At 32.0% G+C, this 21,880-nt stretch overlaps 2 protein-coding genes across 2 annotated transcripts; one reads left to right on the forward strand and one right to left on the reverse strand.

Annotated features, from left to right (window-relative positions):
• Nucleotides 1–5,925: 5,925 nt before the first annotated feature.
• LOC133180986 (golgin-45-like) lies at nt 5,926–14,827 on the reverse strand. Its single transcript, XM_061315475.1, has 7 exons — nt 14,709–14,827; nt 10,250–10,804; nt 9,750–9,826; nt 9,057–9,179; nt 7,662–7,790; nt 6,772–6,985; nt 5,926–6,245 (listed from the first exon to the last, which is right to left on the reverse strand). Exons 2-7 carry the CDS (start codon nt 10,784–10,786, stop codon nt 6,102–6,104), a joined length of 1,224 nt encoding a protein of 407 aa, XP_061171459.1. The 5' UTR covers nt 10,787–10,804; nt 14,709–14,827; the 3' UTR covers nt 5,926–6,101.
• A 4-nt stretch (nt 14,828–14,831) lies between these two features.
• LOC133180987 (nucleoside diphosphate kinase 7-like) lies at nt 14,832–20,829 on the forward strand. Its single transcript, XM_061315476.1, has 9 exons — nt 14,832–14,942; nt 15,438–15,551; nt 15,647–15,813; nt 16,224–16,385; nt 17,846–18,000; nt 18,311–18,466; nt 18,935–19,170; nt 19,408–19,515; nt 20,612–20,829. The coding sequence occupies exons 1-9, from the start codon at nt 14,940–14,942 to the stop codon at nt 20,642–20,644; spliced, it is 1,134 nt and encodes a 377-aa protein (XP_061171460.1). The 5' UTR covers nt 14,832–14,939; the 3' UTR covers nt 20,645–20,829.
• Nucleotides 20,830–21,880: the final 1,051 nt, after the last annotated feature.

The raw sequence follows: 21,880 nt of genomic DNA on the forward strand, positions 1-21,880 counted from the left end.
AATGTGTTGCAAAATTATGGACTGTAACGCCTCAGTTATGCCAACAAACAAGAGTTCTCTGTAAAAAAAAAAAAAATATATAGCGATCCTTTCCAGCATGCTGTGTTGTGGTGCTCCGCCACAGAGCATATTTGATTGCGTAGTGAACAAATTTGATGTTCATTTATATGCAGAATTAACTCACATGTGTGATATGACTTCTATTTATCATTACTAGGTGGTCTTCCAACATTAACGTTGAAAGACAAACATGGTCAAAAAGAATTTATTTGTTGTACAAAATTTATCTGCGAAGCCTCTGCCTTTTTTAACAGGGCTTCCACTCAAACATAATTTTTTTCTTTCTTTTCTCCAGTATATTATTGATCTTCTTGTAAATACGTTTGTATGTACATCATGTACATATTTCCCTTTTTTATTGTCAATTTACAATTTGATGTTCCTAACATAACATGATATAACATGTAAATTATAAGTGTTGTAAAATCTCTAAAAAGAGGAAATAAAGATGGGATGAATCACAAAATTTAGTCCATTTTGCATTGATTACCAAATGCAGGCAATGAAATGTTTCTTCGATTATCATATAGACAGGGGTAGAGATCGTTGTTTTACAGTATGTACATAATCTTCCTACTTGTTTTCAATTCATTTTTATCAAAATCAAATTTTATCACATTTGTGTAGCAAATTGGTGAATTAAAAATGAAGTTTTGTGTGTGTGTGTGTGATTATAAGGAATAGTGGTACAGCTTTGAATTTGATCACGAAAATGCTGCGAATAGTAGTGCTTCGCGTAAAGTTTGTGCCAGAGTAAAATTTCAAGAGACGAAAAATCTTAGCTGTTATCTTTCACCCCCCCCCCCCCCCCCCCTCAACAAAAAAATTGAAATAGTTTATGTTTTCACCTACTTCGTCCGTATGTTCGAGTTTACGAGATGTTTTTTTAGTCTTTTTGGTAAGGGTCTTTATAGGATTTTTATAACTTCTGGAATTTTTAAGGAGGAGCTTTCTAAGATGATGCGCACCTTCATCAATAATTCATTGCTCAATCGCCGGAATGTCTTTCTTTCTTGCCTAATCTCTTTCTGATTCATGTTGGAATATTTGTTTAATGCGCAGACATTTACACCTATCAGTGGGAAATGCTATTTTTACAAAAAACATAAATATAATTCTGTTATTTCCAACATTATAATTTATATAACTTACAAATATAAACCCATCCAGAAATTTCTCCAGCTTGGAGCCAATTAAATAAGTATACATTATTCTATGCCAGATTGAGTATAATGAGATATCATTTGATTATGTTTAAGGACAGAATCATCTAAAGGAGATGGGCGAACAGAAAGCCTATAGCTTCAGATATATAAAAAGAGGCCCATGGGCCTTGAATCGCTCTTCTGATAAACTGTACAACCTATCACTTCTATTTGAAGCCTCAAAGTATCCTGTATATTTACATAAACCCTTGAAATTCCAATTCACACTCTGAGAACCCAAGATGATTCTAAGCCAATTAGTACCTGAGAGTTGGTCATGGTGACCTACTTATCACTTGTCATTCTCTGAGGACTCATCAACTAAGTTTGATGATTCTAAGCCAATTAATACCTAAAATATTTTTTAAAATTATAATCATAAAATTTTATAAGTAGGTCAAAGTGACCTACTTTTCAATTGTTTTACTCCAAGGAACCAAGATGCATCAACTGACAAAGTTTGATGATTCTAAGCCAATTAGTACCTGTAATATTTAATTAAAGCCATAAATTTTCAAAAGTAGGTCACCGTGACCTACTTTTCAGTTGCTGTACTCCGAGGACCAAAGATACATCGACTGACAAAGTTTGATGATTCTAGCCAATAAGTACCCAAAATATTTAATTACAGCCATAAATTTTCAAAAGTAGGTCACAGTGACATACTTTTCAGTCAACCTACTCCGAGGACCAAAGATGCATCAACTGACAAATTTTGACGATTCTAAGCCAAATAATTCCTGAAAATATTAAATACAGCCATAAAATTTCAAAAGTAGGTCACCCTGACCTACTTTTCAGTTGTTGTACTCCGAGGACCCAAGACGCATCAACTGACAAAGTTTATTGATTCTAAGCCAATTAGTACCCGAAATATTTGATTAAAGCCATAAATTTTCAAAAGTAGGTCACCGTGACCTACTTTTCAGTTGTTGTACTCCGAGGACCCATGACGTCTAAACTGACAAAGTTTTATGATTCTAAGCCAATTAGTACCCGAAATATTTTATTAAAGCCATAAATTTTCCGAAAGTAGGTCACGGTGACCTACTTTTTAGTCGACCTACTCCGAAGACCCATGACACATCAACTGACAAAGTTTGATGATTCTAAGCCAATTAGTACCCGAAATATTTAATTAAAGCCATAAATTTTCAAAAGTAGGTCACGGTGACCTACTTTTTAGTCGATCTACTCTGAAGACCCAAGATGCATCAACTGACAAAGTTTGATGATTCTAAGCCAATTAGTACCCGAAATATTTAATTAAAGCCATAAATTTTCAAAAGTAGGTCACTGTGACCTACTTTTTAGTCGACCTACTCTGAAGACCCAAAGATGCATCAACTGACAAAGTTTGATGATTCTAAGCCAATTAGTACCCGAAATATTTAATTAACGCCATAAATTTTCAAAAGTAGGTCACTGTGACCTACTTTTTAGTCGACCTACTCCGAAGACCCAAGATGCATCAACTGACAAAGTTTGATGATTCTAAGCCAATTAGTACCTGAAATATTTAATTATAGTCATATAAATTGAAAAGTAGGTCACGGTGACCTACTTTTCAGTTGACCTTTTTTGAGGACCCAAGATGCATCAACTTACAAAGTTTTATGATCATAGGACTTAAAATGTTCAAATTATGCCTCTAAAATGCTTTGAAATCGAATGCCTGCAAAGTTCAAAAAGTAGGTCACTGTGACCTACTTTTTAATAAATATGTTTTATGGCCCCAAGATGCATCATCTTACAAGATTTAATGATTCTAAGCCTCCCCGTATTCGAATTAATGACCTTAATTGTTTTAAAAAAGATTAGCCATAAAATTCAAAAAGTAGGTCAAGGTGACCTACTTTTTAGTTGAAGTACTTTGAGGACCCAAGATGCATCAACTGACAAAGTTTGATGATCATAGGCCTTAAATTGTTCAAAATATGCCTCTAAATCATTTTGAAAAAGAATGGCCGCAAAATTTAAAAAGTAGGTCACCGTGACCTACTTTTGAGTCAACATGATATGAGGTCCTTAGATGCACCAACTGACAAGATTTGATGATCCTAGTCCTTATAGTAAGCAAAATATCAACATTTTAATAAAATGTAATTTTTGGTCAACTTTGAAGTGACCTTGAGACCACGCCCTTTGCCCCAGGGTAAATCCCCGTGCAAATTTTAATCTACAACATATCCTCATCCTTTTGTGTAAGTTTGGTGATAATCTGCCCAGTGGTTCTTGAGAAGAAGATTTTTTAGCAACCAGTACTTTTGTTTCTATTTTCCTAATTATCTCCCCTTGTTAAAGGGTCACAACCCCAGTTTTAGTATAAAAGGGAGCCCTTGGGCCAAGGATACCCTGTGACAAATTTGACAATAATTGGCCAAGGGGTTCTTGAGTTATGGCCCATATTCTAAAAAGTTTACGCACACCGCACAAATGGCCATAGCATTAGCTCTTTGAGCCTTTGGCTCAGAAGAGCTAAAAATCATGTTCAGTTTGTGAATTTAGTATTTAGAGTAAAGTTCTCATTATTGAAATTTATGAAATTATGATAAACAAAACTTTTCTGAGGAAAATTTTTTCGGCAAAATTTATTCTTTTATTAAAAAAATTAATGTGATATTCGTGGGGTTCGAACCCTAGCAATAAAAATCCTGAGTATCATTTTCTTTCGACACTAGCACGCTAACCACTAGACTACACAAGTCCTGATGAAGTGTGGCATTTAAATCATGTTTGTGATATGACCCTTGACTTAATGGACTTCAAGTATTTCTCGAAAAGATGCGAATGTTATGTCATAAAAGTATATTTTTAAGGTATAGTGGGTCATTGCTCCATATTTTTGGTAACCAAAAAATATATATTTTTATGCAAACTTTGAGGATTAACTTTAAAAAAGGTGGAGTGAAGACCCACTCATATCGAAAAATAGTATTATAGTATGAGAAAATGACTGTTTTTGCCCGTTTTAGTGTGTGTCTAATATTTCACAGGCAAATAATTTCAATCTTCGAGGGATTTTTGCAAATTGTAGAGATTTTACATAAAGTATATTTTAATGTTAGACGAAATATCAAGGAAAATTTTGATATAATTGAAATTTAATTTTTCATCTTAATGTTTGTCACACTATAGGCTTATCGCTCGTCATGTTCACCCATCTCCTTACATATTTTTCTAGGTCACTTACCCACGTCATCTAACAAATGGATTTCAAGTAACCCCTAAGTCATAAAATCTTAATTAATTTTAAATTTATCCTTTATAGTTTAATTCTAAAAACATAAAGCATGTCATAATTCAAAAATTTATTTCTGATATTAAAATAATACACATATTGCACCAATTATATATATTTGACTTTTTAAAAAATTCACATGGCATTTAACATTGAGAATGCTGAAAATCAAAGCATATTTTTAGATGCAAATACATGAGCATCAAATTTTTAACTTTTATACTGTAGATCACTTAATTTTCGTGAAACTTTGTGTTCGAGATTGTTATATGGTATTCACTGCAAGAGAAAATTTCACAAATTTCGGTCATTGCTCTATTTTATCTTTAGTAATACTTAAATACATGTACGCAAGAATGAAATTTTAATGAGCAGGCAGTCTCCCGTAACTAACAAAAAATAAAGTTCTCACAAATAAAAAGTGATTTACAGTAATAGAAATGATTCATAATTACAGGACTATAACATATTTATCATTTAAATATATCTTTTCCTCTAACTTCTACATGTACTTCTCTTTTTAAAAAATGATAAGAATTTGACTTAAACATCTAAGTATGAAGTCCTTTGAAATATCAAACAAAAGATTTTTAAGTCTGACAAATGAAACATAAAAATAATCGTGAGTCCTATATTTGAATTGACAACAAAAACTTTACCACATAGAAATCACTTAAATGTAAAGCTACATTCTCCATTCAGTATGAAAGACTTTTTTCACATAAAATGGAAATATTTAAAACAGCATGAATGATGTTCATGAATTAAAGTGATTGCATGATCCTTTGATGAATGTCTTAAAATTTTATCACATGGGCTTTTTAACCAAGGTAGTGACATAAGACTAAAAAAAAAAAACAATGAAAAACAGATTAAACAGTTGAATTTCGATATCTCAAAGATCAATATCTCGCATACCATGGATAGGGTATTGGAAGTTCTGTCCACTTTTTCTTCACGTTCTTTTAACCTCAATATCTAAAACTCTCCATTCCCATGAAGTTTAAGATAACAAGGTTTGACTTTATTTTATTTATTAATTGTGGATCTTTCCTCTTCCATATTTACCACTCAGTCAGACTTAAGGTAATGCCACACAACTTTGTCTTAAAATATTGAATTACAGCACAGAGTTTGATAGAAAAAAAGAAATCAACGTCATGTAAAGGTGTCTGCAATAATGACCTCAAATATATAGAATAAAAGAATATCAATGCAAGGTATCTTTAAAACATCATTGCATAATACATAACTGTTTTTATATTGATTTCTTTCCATTCATGACAAATCCATGAAAAATGCAGTGAAAGAAATTACAAATGAGGAAAAAATTCCCAAGGAATAATTCAAGACACTGTGAAAACAGTTCTTGTTTAAATCTAAAGAGATTACAGAGCAAGAATTCAAATATAATATTGTAGAAATATATTGTACACGTTTTAAAAACACAAAAAATATATAGATGTCAAGTCCTTTCCTAGATTCAATATAGTAGTTGTATAAATTTGATATATTAAAAAAAAGAATCCATACCTTTGTCTGATTAGAGCCTACTTTATAAGAAGAAGATCTTAAATCATTCAAAATGCTTACAGTCAGACAGAAGTTAATTCTCCTTTGCATTTTTCACAGCAGTTGAAGGTCAGATTGTCAAACTTGGCATATGGATGGTAACGACTGGCAACAGCTGAGGTCAAGGTCATTTGATTGGTTTCTTTTTCTGTTTCCCTAGACAACAGCTGCAATAAAAGATTAATTATTTTCTAACAAAATATGTACTATTCAGCAAGATTTTCTAGTCAGGTTTGTGTTGAAGAACTGATTGAAAAAGGACGCAACATGTTTTGATACCTTTGTGATTAAAAGAAAAATGAGCTGCTACTTCAACCACAAATCACAATTCATTTATCAGAAAGATTTTTTGACAGAAAGACAAAGCGTCCCATCCTCAACTTTGTTATAAAAAGAAAGAAAGAGAGAAATTATGTTAAAAACCATCTTCTGAAAATCAACAGCTTCAACTTCATTAACATATGAAAACCAATTTTCATAAGAAGTACTGAAACACTTCTATAGTTTGTCTACACACACAAACACACACACATCAATTCAATAGTTATTCAACATCAGAAGTGAACCTAATCTTTCACTATTGCTCGTCTAGAGTGGTCCTGTTATTTATATTGGGCAAGTCTTTGGCTCATTACACATGATTAGAGTTCTAGTATACAAGATAACAAAACATGTATACAGTTTGCTACAAACCTGGTGGGCATATGATTCTGCCAGGGTGAGATTGTCTTCCCATGGTGGGGTAGGCTCCATCTGAATCACAGTGTCATGGGGCAGTAGTCGATATCGAATATTCTCTGCCAGTCTCTGGTTCATACGAGCCAGGTCCAAGGCATTTGTGGAGGGTACCTTTGGGGTTTTCTTGGCAGTTAGTGGGTCAAAAGCAGATCTGATTTGTTCTAAACTCCTAGAAATTATAATATTTCTAATATATCTCACCTTTAATAACTCTATGAATAATTAAGATATAAAAGTTATATTAAAATGTGTCTTAAAAAGAACTGGGGTACATGTACTACATATGTACTCTTTTGCAGGGCAAATTGATATAGTTTGGAGAAATATGATGCAACAGCAATTGTTTAATGAACTCAACATCATTTGATAAAGGCCAGTTAGTGCTTTGCTAAACTATATCAATTTTCCCTGCAAAAGAGCAGTACCAAAATTATTGTGAAAGAGTTTCTTCATGTCTTCTTCCCAATCAATCATTAGATATGATGATTTTTAAATACCATACAGCATAATGGGGATTTTTAGCAACCAGCTGATTTTGGCATTATTAATTATGGTTTTAGCAATGCTAAAAATACATGTCGCTGATAATTCAATCAATATTGTAGGAGTAAATAAAATGAGTTATCCCTAAAATCACAAAAAATTAATCATGGTTGTAATACATGTAAATGTCAAGTTTTAGGATAAAATTGCTAATTTACTAGTTGCTGAAATACTTGTCATATGATATGGTAACTAAATAGCTATTGTATGATTTACAATCAACTAAATTATGATGTAGACATAAAAACAATCAAATATCAAGGATTTAGAAATTAAAAATTATGGATATTGTTGAGTCTTACTTGTACGTCTCGAAGAGATTTCTCCGCAGTTCATGCCTATCATTTAGCAACTGTTGCAATGCATGCTGGGATTCCTGACAGAGCATTGCAAAGTAAGCTTTATCTGCAGCCAGTTCATCAATCATAACTCTACAAAACAAAAACCAAATGTACTTAACCTTCATATCACAAACTTTTCAAATCAGATTTTGCTGCAATGCTCAAGTATGAGTGTTACTCTGCAAAGAGAGGTAAGTCTATAAATGATAAATCAATATGTTTCCTCCATAAAATTTTTACTTTCAACTAAGATTTGTCTCAAATTATTCGGGAAGGTATGCACATTTCCTTAAGTTTCATTTTTGTCTCCTACTTCTGTTAGAAAAATTGTCTTCATTACAGAAAAAATCCCACTGTAGTGAGAAGAGAGCCATTCTACTTTAAGTGCATGTGCACTTTTAGAAATAGTATTTGAGTGTGCACAATTTCAATCTACTACTACAATTATAAAATTAAATCTATCTAATCTACCAAGTAACACATCATAAATAAAAGTGTTCCAAGGAGCACACTGTCACCTGCTGCAGCAACATTACAGTTTAATAATATGTGTATCAATATGTACAGTGTGATAATCTGAAAAAAATATTAGTTTCAAACTATTTAACTTAATGTGGAGTTGACAAGCTTGAAGTTTGTTGAGAACTTAACCTAAATATGAATTGTTAAATGTGCATGCATGTATATAGTGAACAATCATTAGTGGCTCAAAAGTGTAGTGAGCATTAAACCCAGAGGATCTCAGTTAAATTAACACATTCCCATATCATTTAATTAGGTAATACTTCAATTATTTCTGTGATATGTTCTCCAAACATGCCTTGTGACACATCCATATCTTTTACAAGGCTTAGTCAAATCAATAAAAAAAGTCTTAGGTACAGTTCAAATTCATGGTCTATAAACCTACTAGTATTTTACAAAAGGTCAATTAACATGCTATATATCAAACCCAAAACTCTTGCAGTCCAAAGGATGTTAGGCTCAAGTGATTTTTTTTTAAAGTGACTCAAACGTCAAGTTCAAGGTCACAGGATCTGTACACCTAGTACTTCATGAAATGTCTAAACAGGTCACGATGTCACTGAGAAATTATATCTTAACAATGAATTTATGGCCATGTGATGAACATCCATCTATACAATGATAAACAGGGATTGCTCAAATTATATGGTGTTATATCAGGTAAATCATTTGCAAATCCAAAAATGTATATTGATATGAACTGGAATTTCAATTTAGAACTCTACATTGCCTCAGTAAGACTGATATGTATTCACTTACTTTTTCTGGTGATAAAAATTTCACATTCAGTTCAGTTCTAATTTAACACTCCTCAATGCTTGTGCTACCTACCGACTCGCTAAAAACTTGCTGCGCCACATGTCTGCCTGGATTGAGATTTTATCCATATGTTCATAGTCATCTGACAGCTTCTTGGAGAAATGACCAAGTTCCTTGGAGAGCTGAGCTTTGTCTCTGAAAATGAAGTCCAAATGATGCTATAATGAGATCATGCAAAGGCCAACCATTATTTAACAATGCATTATTTAGCAATGTTTTCATCATAATAAAAAATATAATTACAAATGCTGAACATTGAACGAATTCAACTTTGTAACACACAATAATGAAGAAATATTATGAGCTTAGAAAATACAGAAGGACTACAGCACTTTCATTTTGTTTGAAATCTCCACTCTTATCTTAATAGAATACTAAGACTGTTTGTGTGATTTCATACATGTAATTCTTAATTTTCCTTTTCAATTTAAAGTCATTCCTGTTTAAAGTTTAGACTCAGAGTAACAAACTTCTGGGCTTATTTAAAACAAGATAAGCATCTAAGTTACAGTCTAAATGACTTTTTCTCTTTACAGCATAAAAGTTCAGTATCAGTAAAACTAGCCCATGTTTCTATTTCTAGTCCCCTAGAAGGAGGAGAGGGCTAGTTTGAATCAAACTGAATAAAGGAGGATTCATTTTAGTAATTCAGTTTAGCAAACCTGAAATAAGGATAACATTAATTGACCACTAAATTTAACAAACCTGACAAGATGCTCCATTGTGAAATGCAGGTCATCCCCTACTGATGCCACCAACAGCTTCTTAAGCTCTGTGTTAATCTATAAAAAAAAAGGGGATTTTACTTTTATTTCACTGTAAATGTTTTATAACAGTAGTGAAATAAATAAAGAGATGATAAATAAGAGTAAAGGGTTTTAAAAGTCTATCGTAAAAGTTATTGAATTAAATTTCTAAATTAATATGGTAAGAAGAGCCATGTATCTGAAGAAACGTTGACAGTATTAAGAAAGTAACTTGTCCTAACCCCCTCCACCTATCCTCAAAGTTCCGAGTCTGACATTTGTTTGAGTTGGTGTGAACCTCTCCTTGAAAAAAATTCCTGGATCAGCACTTGCAAACTAATCTGAGATAAGGAACTTTTCAGCAGGATTGACATTTTAAAGAATTTGTTGTCTACTTACAATACCTTTTTTTTTTTGATTTTTAAAGCTTTATACAATAAGTTTAGAATTTGACTTTACCTGAAGCTGTACATCAAGCTGTTTCGTCAGGCTGGCAATCTGGGTGTCCATTTGCTTCCTTAAAGCTGCATTTTCTTCCCTGAGTTTTTTAATCTCTTCAGATTCTAGTCTTCCTCCTGCTTCTTCAGCATTATCTCTGCCATTATCCTCCACCAACTCAGGAGCTTTCCTCACTAAAATGCCTTCCTTTCCATCTCCACTTTTATTAGACATGTCCATATCCCCTGTCTTCAGGGGACTTACTTTGTATACAAGTTTACCTCCATTTTCTGAAGAGCTTTCTCTGGGGTAAGGCTCAACATTTGCTACAGGTTGAACATATTTTGTCTCCCCTTTGCTGCTTTCCACTGGTTTTCTTGTTTGTGTTTGGAAGTTGTATTTTGGTAGTGGCTGTCTCACAAGAATTGTGCCTTTCTCTTCCAGTGCTGCTTTGCTTTTCCTAATTTCTTTACCTTTAGCAGCAGAGCCACTTTTTGTTTCTCGGATGACCTGGCTATTGGCAATGATTGTCTTAGGCCTGACCAAAGCTTCGGCCATCTTGATTGTACTAAAACCCTGTATAATGAATAACATCAAACTTAAGTATCTTGACACACCAGACCTATCAGAAAATGAAATGAATAAAAGAAAACAGACTCAAAACAACAACTACAAAAATAAATATCAAGAAGTGAAAATTGCAACTACTATAACTAGGTAATCATTCCCTTGAAAATGATAAAAATTTAAATAGCAATCCAATTTGTGACATATATAAAACCAACATATGTTTAAATAATAGTACATGTTATACATTTAATTAACTTTCAAAAGAATGGCACTTAGGTAAATTTGTCAAATAAAACCCTATTTTCCAAGGAAAAAATCTCTAAATTCAAATAATCCTAATGTGCTTACTTGTTCTAAAGCTAAAATAAAACCCCTCCTATACTTGTTAACTCCTGTCACAGAATCGTTACAAAGCTAACTAATTGTCACACAAATCGCATGTTTCTCTTCATGCATGACAGCTCAAAACATCACTTACAGGATACCACAATTTCTGTATATTGACTTACAGTATACTAAAACAACAATAAACCAGTCAAAACAATTAATGCTTTCCCTTCAGGGATATTCTGTTATATTCCACTTTAGTATTATATATATTCTTACGATGAACCTATAAGGCACTTAAAAAGTCTGTCAACAAATTAATTTGGATATTAAATGTCTCCCTTTTTCCCTACCAATACTGCAGTTTAAAGTGTTGTAGACCTTAAATATATAGTTTCTTGAAGATGTTGAATTGGGTTGACAGGATGTCATTTATTTTTCTGTTAAATTATTGGTTTATCCATAAAACAAATGTATTATCAAAAATATGTTAAATATGTTTCATTCAATCTAAGATTACACTGCAGTAGCATGTTTCCTTTCAACCACATTATTATACACCATATTATCCTGAGGCCATCATTAAAAAAAATTTTGTTTGATCTACATATTTCAAGGTGGGTAGGTAGGTAGTATAATCTTTTTATTAAAATTATCCTATACATTGATAATCATAATAAAAATCACTGACTAAAAGTTTATTGATGTTTTTATTATACACTCTGGACAACTAGTCAAACTTCTTATTTATTGCTTTAAAAACATTCAATCTTATGCGTCTTAGAGAAATGATAAAACCTTAACTTTAAAAATTATACAGACAATCTGTATTTGCCTGCAAACAAACAAAATATTAATTCAAAGTACTAAAAAAAATGATTGGGTAGGGGAAATTTTGACGGGTCAGTTAGAGTACATCAAAAAATCTTTTTTTTTGTTGACCTAAGTAATACATATGCTAAAATACACTTATCAGATTTCATCATTTACATTTTTTCAAAAGAAAACCAATAAATAGCAACAACAGCTTTTCTAGGTCTGATTTACTAAAAATGTTATGATTCTACAATTAAAAAACAAAATGAGCATTTACAGGCCAATAAAACTGACTGGATCAAACATGTCCAGTGTCTAATGAGTTTGAATTGTGAAAGGCTTACAGTACAGTCAAACCTATATGAAGCAACCTATCAAGGGAAATACCAAAGAGGTCACATGTGGTAGGTTATATCTCTTAATGAAATTGATTCTAACAATTTTTTTTTTAAAGTACATGTATATATATACTGTAAATATAGGATCTCCCATGATTTGTAGTTGGATATGATTTTTATCCAACGAGTTGTGTGTTTTTTATCTCCGGCGAGGGGATAAAAACACACAACGAGTTGGATAAAATTCATATCCAACTACAAATCATGGGAGATTCTTTTTATCCCCTGTTCAATACTTCACAAACAATGTTTTACACTGTTTTATATAGGACTCCACTTTATTTTACTTCATCACACTAACACAAAAACCATTGTGACGTCACAACTGCACTTAACTGTGGATTATGAAAAAATTATCCAATGAGTCATATCCACAGGATAAAGGGGTAAACATGGGATAAATACATATACATGTTTTTCACATCCTTCTTCATAGTTTTGAATCTTTTTCAAACTTTTTAATAAATAAAGTATATTGAATAAAACCATTTTTTTCTCTCATACAAACTGTTTTTTTTATATTCATTATTGTATTGAATGTAAATTTTAATTCTGAAAAAAAAAAAAAAAAATAAAATATCCAAAACCTGATTGTTTTTTTTGAACCGTGTTTCACATCTTTACACAGGCTGAGAAAATGATGTCCCAAAAGGAAACAAAGAACGCTAGGATAATCACATATGAAGTTAAGTGTGTTGGTAAAAATGTAATTATGGTTTTGTTATGTGCAAAGATTTTATACATCACTTGTTAACAACATTTCATTTGAACATTTTTAATGTTTATCTATATTTACATTTATGCACATACACGCCAGTAATACTCATTTAGAACAAAATCCTGGGTACCTGTGAATTTACTCCACTATATCCATAATTCGTTATATCCATAATCTAACAAATTTGTATAAATGTATACGGCAAATTCACAATGTACACGTTTTCCTTCAAGTATGATTACAGAATATGTTCAGAGAAGTATTAAATACCTGACTCTCTTGATCTATAAAAGTTTCCTGATAAATTGTAATGTGTGTGTTAAATTAATACAAAATACTTCTGAAAAATAATGTCAAACAAATACTGTTCATTTTATTAGTTTTGTTATGAAAAGCAGGATAAAAGTCACAAATTTCATATGAGCTCAGACTGTTTACAATGTAAAATGATGGCCACATTTCATGTTAGACAGGTAGTCACTAAATGAGGGTAAAACATAATGAAAAAAATCTCATCTTATACCTTCATCACCTGCATATATATATGTATAAATGTCTCCCAGTTGATTCAATATGCAAGACCATGTTCTGCATACAAAGAATTCATAAACCAAGGCAGGGTACTGACAAATAAGCTGTGTTACAAGAGATCTACTATCTTGTTTAAAATAAACTGTTTGGAATCTTTTTTGGTAGATACAATGATATTGTTTGCAATTACCAGCTGTCCTTATGTCAAATGTTGACTGACATATTTAAATAATATAAATTGTTAGGTCACTGATTTTCATACTGAATTGGAAGCTATGGATTACTTTGTTTAAGACAAATGGCTCAAGGAGGTGTGAGCGGTTGGCAGGGCATGCTTACACCACCTTGGCTCCTGATCCCACCTCTGTCTGTGTTTGCTCTGCTCTCAGTTTGGAACTTTATTTGGATTTTTGACTTTTGAGCCTGATTTTGTGTGTTATTTTTACATTTTATTCTCTGTCCTGTTTCATAACCACAATGCACATGGCAAAATAAAAATGTCTTAAATAAAGACAACCTATGCCTACATGTGAAACTCAAAACATCACCAATGTACTAAATGGGAAGAATTGCTCTTCATTATATGTTGTATTCTGTCTGTTATCTTATCTGTAATTATACATGTTATATGTTTATGCCCACTGGGCCCTGATTTGGTAATAAATCCTATTCTATTCTATTTTATAGTACAATTTTTTTCTTCAAAATCCCATCAAAACAGTCAAGAGAGTAAAAAAAAAAATAAGCTTATCATACAACAGTCCTTAATTCAGATATTTTTTTGCAGATACAGTTTTTTTTTAAATTTTAATTTAAAACTTACAAATTTTCAAAATTTAAGGTTTATCCCATTTTCATAAGCATTTTGCATCGTTTCTTTTTTGTCATTTTTTTTTTCAAATAAAGACATCAACTAAACCATTACCTGGAATAAAGAAAAAGCTAATAAACCAATGAAATTGTATTTTGAAATTAAATCTAAGCAGACCAGAGTCATTAATTGATATCTCCCGAATTTTCTCTAGGATATTTCTACAAAAAGAAAATTCCCTTCCGATATGAAGGAAAACTTATTCAAATCAATTGTTTGAAATTAGTATGAAATTGTATGTATAAATACCTTCTCAAATTATCTCACCGACGCTCACATTTTAACAATCTTTGAAATTGTTTTTATTTCTTTCTTATAACTTCCGGAAATGGACGTAAAATTACCTTGAAGGAAGTAAAATTCTTGGTCCAATCAGATTGAGGCTTTCAAATTCCTATGTCCGATGTTGCCAGGAACAACAACAGAGCCAAGTTAGAAACTTGCATGTGGACACTTGTGTTGTTGTGTTAATTTCCCAAGATGGTAAGTTTTATATCGCATATTGTATACTAAATCATAGAAATAAAGCGGAGACCTTATATCAAAGATTTATGATCTATCTATGGATTTTATACGTAACAAAATATTTAAATTAAGTTGTTGCTTTTCTCCATGCCTGTGTTTATGTTATCACCCACAGTGTAGTTTTTACATGAAAAACTGCCGAATTGTTGGTGTCTTGTTCTCAGAATAATTCAATAGTCATAATTTGAGTACACTGGCCATTCAAGCATATGAGGTAGTTTATGTGGAGCATGCAGTAGACTGTAACATTACTATCTTGGAAGCAGTGTATTTATTTGCTTTTTAATCTTTATATCAGGCATATATCATCTAATCATATCATATATCAGGCATGTATCATCAACTTGAGTCTACATATAGATACATACCCATGGTCAGATTATAATTAATATTACATGCATCAAAAATAATCTTTGTCATATGATAATCCTTTTTTTTATTTTATTCACACAGGAGAGAGATGGTGAAGAAAGATTCTGCTTCATTGCAGAGTGGTATGATCCACATGCAGCCTTCATCAGGAGATACCAGTTTATGTATTATGTTAAAGATGGCACAGTGGAAATGGTAATTAAATGACAGACTAATGAATAATGAATTGTAAAAGAGCAAAGATTGACAAAAGTACAATTATCAAACTTTTTCAACTGTGTGTTTTTCAGTTTGACATAAAGAACCACAGAATGTTTCTGAAGAAAACTCGCATAGAAAGCATTCATCCAGAAGACTTATACATAGGAAACACTGTGAATGTTCTATCCAGACAGATGAACTTTGTTGATTATGGGGATGATTTCACCAGATCACGTCTTTCACATAAGAAAGAAAGGTTAGAATAATCATGACAAAATTTATGATATTTCTGTCAGTAATATAAAAAATTTTGGTCTGTAAACGTACTATACCTATTTCAATGGTAATTGTATTTTAGCACCTTTCGCACTGCCTCAAGTCTGCTAGTTTAAGTACACACTAATAAATGATTGAAACAAATACATGTAGAAACAGATTCAAATGTGGCAAATCATGATTATGGTAATCAATTAATGATGAAAATAGTGCTAAATGTTGAGTGCACTAATTTATGTACTTTTACAGTATTTCCAGCAATTATTCATATAAAACTGCTGAAAGAGAAAAATGTTACTGATAGAAAACTACTGAAAGTAATATATTTCATATATCTTCACCATGCAGTCTATGATAGATAAATTAATTTACGTAATATATTTATTTCAGAACTCTTGGAATGATTAAGCCAGATGCAGTTTCAAAAATGGGACAAATTTTAGATGTTATTTATCAGAAAGGTTTTTTGATCACTAAATTAAAAATGTGCCAGCTGAACAGAAATGAGGCCTTCCAGTTTTATCAGGAACACCAGGGAAAACCTTTCCTAGAGTAAGTAACATGCAGACATGATATGAAAGAAATGAAGATTTAAAAAATTTGCATTTCCCTAGTTAAGACTTAGAAGACTAATAGAGACATGTTAACTGGCTTTCATTGTTTTGATAGGTGATTTTGAAACTTTGAGTAAGACATGATGAAAAACATCCATTTAATGCTATGAATGTACTCTTTTTAAGCAGTAAACTTATATGAACTTTTACACTAGACTTAAAATTGTTCTTAGTCTATTTATATGAATATTTATTATGCTAAAGAAAATATCAATTCAACAGTGCATGCTGATTTTTTGCTTTATTATTTTTAAATGTGCCAGTTTTTTGTAGGGCTGTCATAGTTACCCGAAATAATTGAGAACCGCGGTCCAAATTGTTAGGTTCGGTTCCATTTTTCCGGATTTCGGTTCGGGTCTGGTTTATATATTAGATTCTTTTCTATACAAAAAATGTCATCGAAATCAAAGGAATGATGACGATAACAGTTATAAATAAACATCACAACTGAAATCTACTTCATTCCATGACAAAACACTTGTCACGGAAGTATTAGATAATTATCAAAACGAGCAGGAATGGTCAGGTTGTGGCTAATAGTAGGCCAAGTAGTTCTACACACCGATGTCTACAGGTCCAGCACAATACCCTGATAAAGGTATATAGCTTGATAAAGCTATATAGCTTTATCAAGGTATTACAAATACCTTGATCAAGGTATTTTATGTAATGAAAATACAAAAAAAAATCTTAAAAAATTAATTTTAAAAGTCGAATTATGAGTTGTGGTCAGTGTGTTCACTCGTGCATGAAAAGTACTCAGGTATTAAAAAGACAGCATAAAAGAACGTCTCCTCACATGACATGATTTTATACTGATTTCTTTGTGTTTGAGTACTTTACATGCATGAGTGAATGTACTGACAACAACTCAAAACTCGACTTTCAGTATTTTTTTTCAGAATTTTTTTTGTATTTTCATTACATAAAGTACCTTGATCAAGGTATTTGTACTACCTTGATAAAGCTATATAGCTTTATCAAGCTATATAGCTTTATCAGGGTATTGTGCTGGACCTGGTCTAGACGTTCGCATGGTTAAGACTTGTTTTCAATGTAAATTTAATGTAACAAATAAAGATTTTTCAAGTTAAATTCATGAAATTAAGGTTTATTAAGGTAGATGTAAATAACCGAACCGAAAAACCCGAAACCGAACCGAAAATTTACAGAACCGACCCAACCCGAAAAATTTTGGAACCGTGACAGCCCTAGTTTTTTGACATGCCAATTTAACATGTTTATATATATATTACATAAGCACAATTATTGTAGTAATTTCTAAGACAAATTTGATTTCCAAAACCAAATCAAATATTATATTCAATTTTAAATCTGTTAATAATGCATTATTCAAGCACATATCATCTTCAGAGAAAAATCTTTTTTTTTCTCTAGTGCCCTCCTTAATTTTGTGACAAGTGGACCAGTCATTGCCTTTGAGCTGATGGGGGAGGGCTGTATATCAGCATGGAGGGATGCCTTGGGCCCCACAGACTCTGCCTTAGCTCGCTCAGAAGCTCCACAGTCAATTAGGGCCAGGTTTGGCAAAGGTAAGATCGTCACATTCAACTACAGTCAATTGAGGTTAAATACATAAAGAAAAAGTGCTTAGGACTTCCAATTCACTTTGACATATTCATGGTATTTGATATATCAGTGTTCAAGATACCAAAGTTCAACTGTAATATATAGAAAAAAAAAAGAAAAATAGAATATTTCCAAGATTCTTATAACATTGTCACAGTTAGAATGTATAAAGGGAGATCAATCTTCAATAAATTCCATCAAAGAGTTGTCTCATTTTCTTAAAGTTTTGTATAAATTGTTTGTTTATATAAAATTGATACAACCGTGTTACAGATAAGACACAGAATGCCTGTCATGGCTCTGATAGTCATGCTTCTGCAGCCAGAGAGCTGGAATTCTTTTTCCCCAGCAATGGCCCTTCTCGACAGAACACTGCCAAATTCACAGACTGTACATGTAGTGTCATCAAGCCTCATGCTGTGAAATCAGGTTAGTAAGGCTATATTTAGGAATTTGACATAGATTTATTGTATCTTTGTCAGTTAATTGAGAAATTAATATGTGGCCAGTAAGGCAGATTTGATTGCCTGTGGCCAGATAACTCAGATGGTAGAACACATGACTAGTGATTCATGGGGACTGGGTTCAAATCCTGATCTGCTCACAGATATACATGCAATTATTCATAATATCCACATGTATTAGTTGAAGATAATTGTGAGAAGCCAAGATTTTCTAGTTAAAAAAGTTTTGTATGGGACACATGTTTGTCTAGCCTAGACTTAAACATATTAGAAAACACACAAATTTAAACACTCCTGAATTTAAACCTTGATCAATTTGAAATTCAGTTTTATTTATTTACATGTAAAGTTAAAACTAACAAGAACCTAAATTGACTCCCATCTTACAATATACAGAGCAGCATTGGAATTCAGAAATCATTGTGTTTTGTAGGTTTGGCAGGAAAGATAATAAGCAGCATCATGGAGGCAGGATTTGAAATCTCCATGCTTGAAATGTTTCACATGGAGAAGGCTAATGCTGAGGAATTTTATGAGGTTTACAAGGGAGTAGTTCAGGAATATGGAGCAATGGTGGCTGAATTGACATCCGGACCATGTATGGCCATGGAAATCCGGGCCCAGAATGCACCACAGGCTTTCAGGGAGATGGTGGGACCTTCTGACCCTGTAAGATATTTAGCCACTTTCAGACATTTGAATTCAGTGTCACTCAGATCATTTTTAAAATGATTAATTTCTAGTCTTGACAAATCATATGGAGAAATTTCAGTTGAAAATGACAAAATGAATATGGGTCAACTGATGAAATTAAACTTAATGATAAGATATGTAAATAAATAAGTGCTAGGTAGGAACATGTTATTGAGAAATTAAATAACTGGTTTATACCACTTCCTTCCCCAGGAGATTGCTCGTCATCTTCGACCCCGTACTCTGAGAGCTTTATTTGGAGTCGACAAAGTCCGCAACGCAGTCCATTGCACAGATTTGCCGGAGGATGGATTATTAGAGGTCAGTTTGTCATATAAATATATCTAGATGTAAAGAATGAGCCAACTACTGTAAACCTTGTCCTTTTACTTGATTTTAGCATAATTATGCAAGACCTACTGCATGTAAAAATTTCAATCTGGCATATATTTAATGTATTACAACAATAACCAAAGAAGACAGGCAAACAAGGCGTGCAAAATGCCAATAGCTTCAAATATGTTAAAATCAAATTCAATTTTAGAACTTAGTATTTATAACTTACAAAGTTCTAATTATCGAAAGGTATGAAATTATGACAAACAGAACTTTTCTTTGAAAAATTCTCTCAGCAAAAATTAGTCTGTGGTAAAAAAAAAAATTTAAGGATTTCTTGGGATTTGAACCCAAGTGATAAAAATCCTAAGTGTGTTTTCTTCTTAGAGACTGTCATGCTAACCACTACACCACACAACTCATAAAAGTTGTTCCCATTTAAATCTTGTATGTTATAACTGGACTTCAAATATTTCTTGGAAAGATACAGATTTTGTGTCATATTGTGTCAAATGTATTTTTAAGGTAGAGTGAGTCCTTGCTCAAATTGACAATATTTTTGTATTTTTTATGCAAAAATGTTTACCTTTAAACATACTTTGAAGATATACTTTATACTTTCAAAAGTTAAGAGCAAAGTCTCACTTATATAGACAAATTATGTTATAGTATGAAGAAATCATCATTTTTGCCCTCTTTGCTGTGTGCATGCTATTTCAGGAACAAATAATTTTAACACTTATGAGATCATTGCAAATTGTGGAGATTTTACATAAAGTTTACATTAATGCTAACTGAAATATCAAAGGAAATTGTATTATAATTGAGATTCCATAGACATTTTTCAAGGCTTGTTCTCCCATCTTCTTTGTGAATTTTTATCTTAATTATACATACCCAATTACTGTCTCATAAAAATAAGATGTTGCAAAATGAAATTTAGTGATGTTGTTTTATAAAGCATGTTCCAAAAGTGCTCACTAGTACTGGAATTTAAATTCCCTAATTCAATAATCTTTTATACTTATATTTATGAATGTCTTTGTCCTTTGATATTAAAACATATTTTTATCATTTACAGGTTGAATATTTCTTCAAGATTCTTGGACGATGAAAAGTTCTAAGCTTCTTTCAATGTTTAGTGTATTAATTCATAACAAGACAGTGGAAGGACCATATTTTTGTGCTATTGACAGAGATGAGAAGTTTATCAACACTGTGATAATTCTATAGCAATGTGACTGTTCTCATTTCATTTTTAAAGAATACTTATGTACTTTAATATAATTCTTACTCAAGTTTCTTTTTCTTCTGTTTTATCCTTAAACTGATAAACATGTAGGTTCAGATAATGCACAGAAGGCCCAATCAATGAATTGTCACTCTATATCAAATTATAAACCTGAATTTTGTAGATATCAAGGGTTAAGAAGTCTAAGGTGCTATCTAGTAAAATTGAATGGACTTTATTTTTCCAAATTTTACAGGAGTTTCAGTTTTCTTGCCTTTTGTGATCCTTCAGCAGCCATACACCTACATACATACACATTAAATGCATGCTGGACCACGTTTAAGAAAATAATTTTCCTAATCGGTAATTTCCTGGATCCATTCAGAATACAAAGTTTTTCAAAAGTTATCAATTCCATTAGTTTAATTTTCCTATCAAGATAAACTTGCAGAGCAATTAGAGTAATAGGAACCCTTTCTTATGAGCTAATTTCTTCATTTAAAGCTGAACACGATAACAGTTCAATGTCATACACTTTTTAGGTTTTTCACCTGTGTAAACATACTCTAGAAATATGACCTCAGTTGCATGGGTCATTGCTGTACGAACACTTAAAATGCAATAAAATGTAAACGAAGGCAATGTAATCTACATGTCGTCCATTCCATGTAGGTTTCCAGAAAGCAATCAGTTGTAATGAATGCAAAGGGTACGTATACCCCAGTACCAATGTCAGAGATAGGAAAATAATATGGAGTATGGTTATTTTATGCATTGTGTTCAACTTTAATACTATACGAGGGGTTATCAAAAAGTTCGTGGACTGACGCGATAAAATTAATAATATGTAGTCTTTGCTTACAAAATTTATGCGGAACATAAAACAACAAAAGTTTAAGAAATGTTGAAAATTTTAGCTTGATACGTTGATAATTTGCCAAATTATTCTAAAATTAAAAAGACTTTATGTGATCACCCGGCGCTGTCGCCGTTTAGTGTCATGACGTCCGCTTAACGTCATTGTTTCTTAATGTCCGCTCTCTCTACATCATACACTTATCTTGATGAGATTACCTGGAGTTAAGTAAGGACTTAAACCCGTCTTATTTATATGAATTT

Source organism: Saccostrea echinata, unplaced genomic scaffold, assembly GCF_033153115.1.
Source record: "Saccostrea echinata isolate AGI-Se365-2 ecotype Australia unplaced genomic scaffold, CSIRO_AGI_Sech_v1 ptg000008l, whole genome shotgun sequence".
In the NCBI taxonomy this organism is placed as follows: Eukaryota; Metazoa; Mollusca; class Bivalvia; order Ostreida; family Ostreidae; genus Saccostrea; species Saccostrea echinata.

Excerpts from the sequence above, each read along its gene's own strand:
- LOC133180986 (XM_061315475.1), bottom strand. The coding sequence starts at position 10,786 with ATGGCCGAAGCTTTGGTCAGGCCTAAGACAATCATTGCCAATAGCCAG. Across the intron at positions 9,180-9,749 it reads ACAATGGAGCATCTTGTCAG|AGACAAAGCTCAGCTCTCCA; the intron begins GTTTGTTAAATT and ends CTTCATTTTCAG. Across the intron at positions 6,986-7,661 it reads AATCTCTTCGAGACGTACAA|GAGTTTAGAACAAATCAGAT; the intron begins GTAAGACTCAAC and ends TATAATTTCTAG.
- LOC133180987 (XM_061315476.1), top strand. Across the intron at positions 15,552-15,646 it reads AAGATGGCACAGTGGAAATG|TTTGACATAAAGAACCACAG; the intron begins GTAATTAAATGA and ends TGTGTTTTTCAG. Across the intron at positions 18,001-18,310 it reads TAGGGCCAGGTTTGGCAAAG|ATAAGACACAGAATGCCTGT; the intron begins GTAAGATCGTCA and ends ACCGTGTTACAG.